The sequence below is a fragment of the Apus apus genome, chromosome 1, assembly GCF_020740795.1.
Source record: "Apus apus isolate bApuApu2 chromosome 1, bApuApu2.pri.cur, whole genome shotgun sequence".
Lineage (NCBI taxonomy): Eukaryota > Metazoa > Chordata > Aves > Apodiformes > Apodidae > Apus > Apus apus.
In genome coordinates, this window is record NC_067282.1 from 42,928,048 (window position 1) to 42,937,867 (window position 9,820).

Sequence of the window (9,820 nt, forward strand, 5' to 3'; positions counted from 1 at the left end):
GGTTTCCACACCCCTGGGGAGTGGGGGTCTGCGGAGCCCTGAAAGCACCATCCTGGCTACTCGATTTAAACTTAGGCGACGGCAAGGACGGCTTAACACAAATCCTGCATTTTGCTCACAGAGCAAACCGTGCGCTCGCCACCGAGCTGCTGCGGGACGCCGGGCGGCCCCAAGGCAAGGGAGGACGGGGAGAAAGAACAGGGCATCATCTCCTAGTGCACCCGCCTTCCGCAAAGGCTGGTACCTCCCCGCCCTCGGGGGCACAGCACCCCCGCGGCCATGCGGGATTCGGTGTGTGTTTCTCTCCCAACCCCCTTTCCTGCGGAGCCCGAGAGCGCTGCAGCCACCCGAGCAGCCCCGGGACGGCCAACCCCGGGGAGAGCCCAGCGGGCACGGCCAGCCCGGGAAGGCTCCCCCCACTTCGCAAGGGTAAAGGGGGGAGGAGGAGCGGAGGTTACGGTCCGGCAGGGCCCACGCAAGGGCTGCCCTGCCCCGTCCAAGCACACCCGCTCCGCGGCTGCAGAGAGCAGCGCCTGGGGTTCTGTCAGGCGAGGGGGTAAGAAGCAAAGCAGGGGGGGTGATCCCGGGCGTCCCCTCCCTCTGCCCCCGCCGCCACTCGCCTGGTTGGGGTCGGTGGCCCGGAAGACGTGGCAGGCCATGGGGGAGTCGGGGTTGTCAGGCTGCGACTTGATCAGGTAGGCGAAGTAGGTGAGGTCGTGGCTGTTGTGGATGAAACGGGTGATGTGTTGTGCCTTGTGCTCGAAGATGAAGACGGCGGGCGCGGGGCTGGCGGGGCGGCCGGGGCTGGCGGGTCCGGCGGGCACGCAGCGCAGCGTGGGCGAGCCCAGCAGCAGCAGCACCTCTCGGGCCGGCACCCCGCTGCCCAGGGAGCCGCTGGGCTCCTGCCGCTGCCCGCGGCGGCGGATCTCTGCCATCAGCCAGGGCAGCATGGGCAGCGTGGTCCGCCTGTCCAGGCACGAAGAGCCCACGTACCACAGCCTGAAGCGCTTCTCCGCCGGCGGCGGCGGCTGCGGCTCGGGCTCGGGCTCGGGCTCCGGCTGCAGGGGGTGGGAGAGCGGCTCGCTCTCCCCTCGCTTCTCCATGGCGGGTCCCGGGCGGAGGGCGCGGCGCTGGCGCCAGGTGCAGCCGGCGGGGCCTGCGCTCGGCCGGGGCCGCCGCTAAAGGCGCATCCCGCGGGCACGTCCAAAGAGCGAAGCCTCCTCCTTGCCTACCCGCGCGGTCAGCCCGCAGCGAGGGGAAGGACGGCCGAGCCGCCCTCCTCCTCCTCCTCCTCCTCAACGCCCCGGGGAGGAGCGGAGAAGCTACGCCCCGAGCGGGCTCCGCGTCCCGGCCACCCCCGGCCGAGGGGCGGGGCGGCACCGCCCCGGGCTCCAAACAAAGATATAACGTGACCTCCTCGGCTCGGTCAGGTGCTGTCAGCCTTTCCTTGCGGGCCAGCAGTGCTGTCGGTAGAATAAGGAGGCGGGAGAAGAGGTCCGCAAGGGGAGGACGGAGCTGGGCAGGCTGCTGGGGCCACTCCCGCCCCCTCTGCAAAAGCTCCGAAGCTTTTCCCAACTTGGTTCTTGCTTTTGGGAAACTGGAGGGTGTGGGCAGAAGCTTCCCGGAGCCTGACACCCCCAGTGCGGGGCACCGCAGCGGCTCTGCCCGCACCCCTGCCTCCCCTCCGGCTTCTCCCCCGTGCGGGGAAACATCCTTGTCGCAAAGGTGCGGGGCTGCCGGGCGGCTGCGCTGTTGCAGCGTCTCCCTGCCGAGTCACTCACTGCCCAGCCAGTTACATTAGGACGGATTTAAAAATCTTGTCTAGGTTTCTTTTTCCTGCTTGAGCTTCTAGCCGGGGTTCCCCGCTCCGCCGCCCCGCTATCGCGATAACCTATCTTTTGTCAACGCAAAATCCGCCGCCTGCTGCGAATGTTAGTAACTGGTCTGCTCTACCTGAGAAAGTAGCTTGGCAAAGCTTTTCCAGCCGTACAGCACCCGGATCCATTTTGCAGTTGTCTATTTTAGTGACTGTCCTTGAGTTTACATCTGTAGAGACAGCAGCGGTCATTGCCAGTAACGTGTTATTGTGGCAGCCGTTTTAACCCTGTTTAGAAAAGAACAAATCTCTTCTCTTAGCTGCAGAGCTACTCTGTAATTTGAGGCTGCACGCTCGATTATTTGGGCAGAGAGGGGTCACGCAGCACAGCAGGTCAGAACAAAGAACAGCCCGAACTGACACAGAAGCTGTTGCGTTAGCAATATTTTAATAGTGTTCCGAGCAATTATGCTCATTTCCTGAGCAAATTATTTTGCTCTTCTTTTTCCCAGTTTAATCACCTGCTTGAATGCATTCTTGCTTATCAGTTGCAATTTTCAGTTTTAACGATCTGACTTGGAAAGACCTCACACAGACCTCCTAGAGTATCCTAAAATGAGCTTTTCTTAAAACAGGGCAAGCTGATGGAAAAAGTCTTACGTAGACTGGACACCAGCTTTCGTATTTGCTGCAATGGTACAAGTTCAAGCCAGAATGGAACTGCTTTCCCAAACCGACTGTTTTCACACACTTTTAACACATGAACTGCAGTGTTGTACAATAGGTTTTGCTACTGGAATAGTTAGAATAACTATGGCAAATATTTTTTTGATCACAAACCTAAAAAAATTCTTGTACCTCAGTCTGCACTCAGCTGGCATTAACCCTTTAGCTGAGAACATTACTTGAGATTCCGTGCTCCAGCATCGCAGGATGACATCTGGGGAGCTGCTGGGATCCTCTAACAGTCCACCTGGAAGAAGACCCATTTGCTTCCTGGCAGCAGTGCTGGCACTGCTCTGATGCTGCAGTGAGCTGCTCGTTTTCTGCCAGTTCAGTTCTGTCAGCCGCCTCTAATTTAAGTGACAGCGCTCCTACAGCCACTGCTCTTGGCACAAAGGAAGCAGGAATAGCTGCTCAGGGGGTGACAATGGCAGCAAGACTACTCAGTCCTTCGGGGAACAGTTGGTGAGATAATTCTTCCGGATCCCAAAGCTGCGCTTGAGCACAAAGACCAATTTAAACTACCAGGGAAGTGAACTGAAGACTGGGTTTGCACTAACACAGTGGCAAAACCCCTCATACACTGTGTTGCAATGATTTTAGTTGGGGGTAATCATGAAATGGCTCTAAGGAAGCAGCCTGAGAGAGGGCTGCAACATACTGAATTGCTGCAGCTGCTTACAAACACCATCTCTGAGACTATTAGATCCCTTTGCATTATGTTTGTATATGGCCTACCAGAAGTGGGTTATAGACAGCCACCTAGGCCTTAAGATGCTGTGGTGATACAAATAATAATAAATAATAACCAGAAATGGGAAGACAGTCATGAGAATATGTTAAAAAAAAATTAGCAAGAAAAGGCTGAAATTCTTTTAAGAAATCACAGGTCCATTGATGTTTTCACGCTGTTCAAACAGAACAAGGAGCCTTCACTTGATGATGGTACACAGCTGGGTTTTTAGATGCTAAAGACATAACTCAAATTTCACATTTTTTTATTTTTTTTTAATCAAATATAACTGCAAGGAACAAAATGGGGAAGATTAATCTGAAATTCTTAAATTGTCATCATTGTGCCAGTTATATAAAGCTGTTTGGTTTCTCCTTCAGTTGGCTGGTTTGCTTAATATGAGATCTGGTTATTTTGACCTCATTAATTTTTAGTATTGAATTCTTTATACAAATCCCTTTTAAGACAAAATTAATCTATATAGACTCTACCACTAATATTTTAACTACCTTCAAATTCTCAGATGCTAATCCAAAGTTTTTATGTTTTTTTCTTGCTTCAGCTTTTTTTGTCTCTCTGAATCGATTCTTCATAGTAATCCTTCTTAGCTGTCCATTACCTTTATCCATTTACTTCATCATTTCTTTCTTATCCTTTAATCTGCCTACCACTTTTTATCCCCTCATCTCATTAATAGTGTTTCATTAGAAACTCAGTCCTTTAGTTACGTAACTTTTCTTCTTGAAGCTGGTCCTTTTTTTCTCATTTCTTTTAAGTTGTAAGATTTTCTGCATATATAATTTAAAACTTCCTAATTTCTCTCACTCTGAGCACAGTATTCCTTTGCCCATAACTTCTGACATGCTCCTCATGTACTTTCTCCCCTAGTGTTTAAAACTAGAATGATAACAAAAGTATCATCTTCTAATTCTCTGCACAATATAGTTAGGAATTAGCCTACATGATATAATCTTCATAGCTCAGTTAATGGGAATCAGAAGCTTTGGGACAGAGAATAAAGCAACTTTCTATCGCTCTTATCCATGGAGCCTTGACAATCCATGTCTGTTCCTGAAGAAGGAGCAGTTTCTCTCCAGGTCATCCCAAATGGAAAGAAGTGTAAATGCAGCACCCATGCAGAGACATGACAGACAAAGCCTCTGATGAGAGGCCACAATTTTTATTATTTTTTTTTTCCACAATTCATTTAATTATTATTGGCCAAGCTTCTTAAAAGACATTGTAAAATCCAATGTAAAAACTGTACTGGAAGATCTAAAGTACATAACCTACTATGCTCAATAGTTACTATATCATGTGCTGCAAATTGGTCAAATAAAACACTTTTTCGAATTGTTGATAACCTGTCATTGGTTTCTGTTGACTAAAAAGAAATTAGATGCAAAATCTTTTAAAATAAGGTATACTATTGAAGGGACCAAACATGGACAGAGTTAACTAAATGTAAGTTAATGTCTCTGAACATTTGGGTTCAATATGCTTGTCAGTGGAGCACTTCATGTAAAGATTATTTTTCCAAATAAAGTGGGTAAGTATATTTTCCTTCTGTTATTAAAGAAGTCTGTTTTGTTCATTAAGACAATATCTTGCTAATGTCTACTGTTTCTGCACATGGCACCATGGCAGCCCTTTCATATGTCGTATCTGGATCATCAGTTCATCTTCAGTATCAAAGGATTTAAGTGTGCAAAATGGTAAGCACCATGGTTCTCAGTAATTTCTTCAGCAGTGGAGAGACCTCAGCATCTCATATGATCAGATTGTTAATTGCTAGTAATTATCAATCCCCTTAAGCTTTCTAGCCACAATTTTAATTGCAGAAAAAATATTAAGTTATTAGAGGAGCTGTAGACGTGACTTTACAATCCCATAATTTATGCATAACTTCAATAATCTTGGACTGGAGTACTTTATCTCAGTAATATGCCCTGTAGCTGGAATCGCTTCTCATCCTATTGCTTTTCTAAGAATTCTGTTACTTAACACTCTGGGATTTCAAGGCCCACTACCATATTTGCTTTCTTTTGAACTAGTCAAATGTTATTTAACTCTCAGATCACCTTTTAATAAGATCTGAGATCTAGACATTTTTACTTTAGAAAACATTTTGATTTAAACTACCCAGTCTTATTTGAAGACTCTAATGAATTAACTTTTGGAAATATAAATGAAGCATTAACAAGTAAGTTTAGTAGACTGGGCATCTTACCAAGGCTTTAAACTTTAGCTGCTAGAGAAACTCTGGTGCCTCCTAAGTGTGTAAAAACATCACTAGAAATAATGAAAAATGTCTAATTTGCAGCATGTATAGAGGTTACTATAGTTAAAAGTGTAATGTCTAAGGTTTGAGTAAGACATTATCAGTCTTGTAGAGACATGTCAATAGCAGGAGACACTCACTGCAATTTTTACACAATAAAAATTATAAAAAATTAATATGATGGGTGGTTGGGTGGTTTGGCATTGTAGCTTTTTCCTTCTCAAATGGCACTAATATTTTTTGATCGTAATGACAGATTAGAATTTGTTCTGCCAAGGAAAACCACTCCAAAACAGTTTTAGGGGAACTGGAATGAGCAGAGATTCTAAGAGAATAATCCCTAGCTGGGCATTTCAGTAAACATCTATAGAACTTAACGTGACCCACCACATTTTTATGTCTGTGTTTAGTATATGATTAATCAATTTTAGGTAGAACAGATTAAGAGAGACAATGCACTGAATTATATTTCTCCTCAAAAAAGCTTTTGATTTTGGAACCGATTCTTATTTTTGTCATTTTTTGCATCTAACAGTCATCCCATGAAACTTTCTGGCACAGCAGACTTTGAATCCAGTTAAGAACAACAATGCTTTGTTTAAAAAAAAAAAACAAAACAAACTATTTAAATCTTGAGTCCTGTGTGCTTACATATGATCATAGCATCTTTCCAGGTGAGAACATTTGCCATTTTAAGAAACTTTTAAAGGCTGCTCGCTGAAAAAAAGGGTATGATGCAATTTACTCAAAATCCCTGTTGTTTCAACAATACAGAGTTTGGTGGCTGTTAGCAGTTCAGTACAGTTGCAAAGTAAGTTATTGCAGGACCATCACAGAATCTAGGGCAGGTCACTCAAAAATGCATCCAGGCAGGTCTTGAAAGTCTCTAGAGGAGACTCCATGACCTCTCTGGGCAGCCTGTTCCAGTGCTCTGTAACCCCCACAGTAAAGAATTTCTTCCTCATGTTGAGGTGGAACTTCCTGTGCTCTAGCTTGTATCCATTGTTCCTCATCCTACCACAGGGCACGACTGAAAAGAGATTGGCCACTCCTTTTTGACACCCACCCTTCAGATATTTATATACATTAATAAGATCCCCTCTCAGTCTTCTGTTCTCTAGACTAAACAGCCCCAGGTCTCTCAGCCTTTCCTCATAAGACAGATGTTCCAGTCCCTTAATCATCCTTGTAGCCCCGCATTGGACTCTCTGAAGTAAATCCCTGTCCCTCTTGAAATGGGGAGCCCAGGACTGGATGCAATACTCCAGGCAGGCTCTCACTAGGGCAGAGCAGAGGGGGAGGAGAACCTCCCTGGACCTGCTGGACACTCTTCTTAATGCAGCCCAGGATTCCATTTGCCTTCTGGGGCACACGGGCACATCGCTGTCCCATGGATAACTTGTCCAGCAGGATTCAAAGGTCCTTCTCCACAGAGCTGCTTTCTAGCAGGTCAGCTCCTACCCTGTATGGGTGCATGGTGTTGTTCCTTCCCAGGTGCAGGGCTCTGCACTTGTCCTTGTTGAAATTCATTAGGTTCCTCTTTGCCCAGCTCTACAGCATCCAGCACTTGCCAGTTCAGAAGAATAATTGGGAAGAAGCTTGTCTTGCTTGAATTTGGCCAAGCTCTCAAATGATTCTTTTTTTTTTTTTTTCATTTCAAAAACATCTGTAACCTGCCTAAGACAATAGTGATTAAATTCTGGACCCTTTAATGGGGAACAGAAAAATTCTTTGCAGCTTCAGTAGCACCAAGAACACTGGAACGTTGTTTTTCAGATTCAGAGGGAATTCACAGAGGAATTAAGCAACACGGCCACTTTCGGTGGCAGGTAAGTGTATTCTTAAGTGTGGGATAAAGACACAAAACTAAGCTGCATAAAAAACTATAGAAAGAGGATTTTAGAGTGGTTAAACTGTATGAAAACCTTGGATCAAAAAATGCAAACACTTATTCTATGAGCAAGATATGGATCCAGAAAAATCTATTTGATAGATGTGGAAAAAAATAGAAATGTAGTATGATACTATTTAAAGAACAAGTAATAAGCAGAAATGTTAATATAATTAAAATACCATTTTAAGCTATGTCAAAAATACCAAGTATGGTATATATTCTGTTATTAAAATGCTGAATGCTGTTTATGTCACTGGAAATCTTTATATTGTTATATTTTTAATTATTAACACAGAAGTTGGAGTATTTCCCTACAGTGTAAGAAGTAGGATTGAAGCTACAGTGACATGATGTGTACAGTTCCAGGTACAAACTACACAGGGAGAAAACTAGAAGTCCTCATGCCACCGTCAGAAGGGCTTTCAAAAAGATTACTGTGTATCAAGATGACACGAAGCAGTGCCACCTGGTGACCAAAGCCGTGGCAAATTTCTCTTAAGACACTATACGGCACAGAAATTTAGTGTAAGAATAGAATTTTCCTTCTTTTTCAATATACATATTAAAGCTTACTGTTCCAAAACTCAGTATATTAAGTATAAAACTGACATATTTCCAATTTATAACTATATCTTTACTGTAAACGCTAACAGAGTATTTGAAACATAGCCCCTATTTTCAAAAAGGGAAAACAGGAAGACCTGGGTAAAATACAGGCCCATCAGTCTCACCTCTGTGCCCAGCAAGATTATGGAGCAGACCCTCCTGAAGGCTCTGCTAAGGTACCTGGAGAATGTGGAGGTGGTTGGTGGCAACCAACACGGCTTCACCAAGGGCAAATTGAGCCCGACTAATTTGCTGGCCTTTTATGATGGGGTCACAGCATCGGTGGACAAGGGGAAAGCAACTAACATCACCTACCCGGATTTGTGCACAGTGCTTGACACCTTCCTGCACAACATCCTAGTATCTTAATTGGAAATGTATGGATTCAATGGATTGATCACGTGGTGAATAAGGAATTGTCTGGATGGCTGCATGCAAAGAATTGTGGTCAACAGCTTGATGTCCAAATGGAGATCAGTGATGAGCGGAGTTCCTCAAGGGTTGATATTGGGTCCAGTGCTGTTTAACATCTTTATCAGTGACATGGACAGAAGCATTGAGTGCACCCTTGGCAAGTTTGCTGATGACATCAAGCTGTGTGGTGTGGTTGACATGCTGGAGGGAAGAGATTCCATGCAGAGGGACACTGACAGGCTTGAGAGGTGGGCTTATGCAAACTGCATGAAGTTCAACAAGGCCAAGTACAAGGACCCACACCTGGGTCAGTATGATGCCAAGCACAAATACAGGGTGGGGGGAAAATGGATTGAGAACAGCCCTGAGGAGAAAACCTTGCTAGTGTTGGTTAATAAGAAGGTCAATATGAGCCAGCAACGTGCACCTGCAACCTGGAAAGCCAGCCATGTCCTGGACTGAATCAAAAGTAGCATGGCCAACAGGTCAAGGGAGGGGATTCTCCCTCTTCTCGTAAGACCCCACATGGAGTACTGTGTCCAGTTCTGGAGCCCTCAACAAAAGAAGGACAAAGAGCTGTTGGAGCAAGTTGAGGAGGGCCATGAAGACAATCATAAGGCTGGAGCACCGCTGCTATGACAGGCTGAGCTGCAGTTATTCAGCCTGGTGAAGAGAAGGCTCCAGGGAGACCTTATAGTGACCTTCCAGTACCTGAGGGGGCCTGCAGGAAAGCTGGGGAGGGACTTTTCACACACACTTGGAGTGACAGGATAAAGAGTAAAAGCTTTAAACTAGAAAAGAGTAGATTTGGGTTTGACATAAGGAAGCAGTTTTTCACTGTGAGGGTGGCAAGACACTGGAACAGGTAATTCAGGGAAGCTGTGGATGCCCCCTCCCTGGAAGCATTCAAGTCCAGGTTGGATGGGGCTTTGAGCAACCTGGTCTACTTGAAAGTCTCCCTGTCCATACAGGGGGGTTGGAACTAGACAATCCTTAAGGTCCCTTCCAACCCAAGCCATTCTGAGTTGGTAACTATAGCACCTACACATATTGACAGAAACAGTTTAAGTTAGAGTAGCTAGACCATAATCATAGAAGGAAAATGCAGCACAGGGAAGTGGAAACCCAGAAACACTAAAATTAGCCTTCACAGAAAAGATCAGCAATCTCAACTGCCCTACCTTCTTCATGACACAAAGTTATAGATAATTAATAGACATATCCCAGTAACTGAGTTCAAATAGCAGGTCATTTCTTCACCTTCCCTCAGAAAAGCCTCAGAAACAAGAGTCAGGAAGTCTTTAAAAGCATCCAGGACTGGGGGATGAGGAGTGCTGAGTAACATCCTTCTGA

The 9,820-nt window shown here is 45.7% G+C and overlaps 1 protein-coding gene across 2 annotated transcripts in view; it reads right to left on the reverse strand.

The window, feature by feature from the left end:
• The window catches only part of TBC1D4 (TBC1 domain family member 4), a 108,108-nt gene extending 106,826 nt beyond the window's left edge, over positions 1 to 1,282 (reverse strand). For both annotated transcript variants that reach the window (XM_051617486.1, XM_051617477.1), the window contains exon 1: positions 621 to 1,282. In XM_051617486.1, the coding sequence (XP_051473446.1) occupies positions 621 to 1,103 (483 nt within the window). In that variant the 5' untranslated portion in view covers positions 1,104 to 1,282. The remainder of the gene's footprint in view (positions 1 to 620) is intronic.
• Positions 1,283 to 9,820: the final 8,538 nt, after the last annotated feature.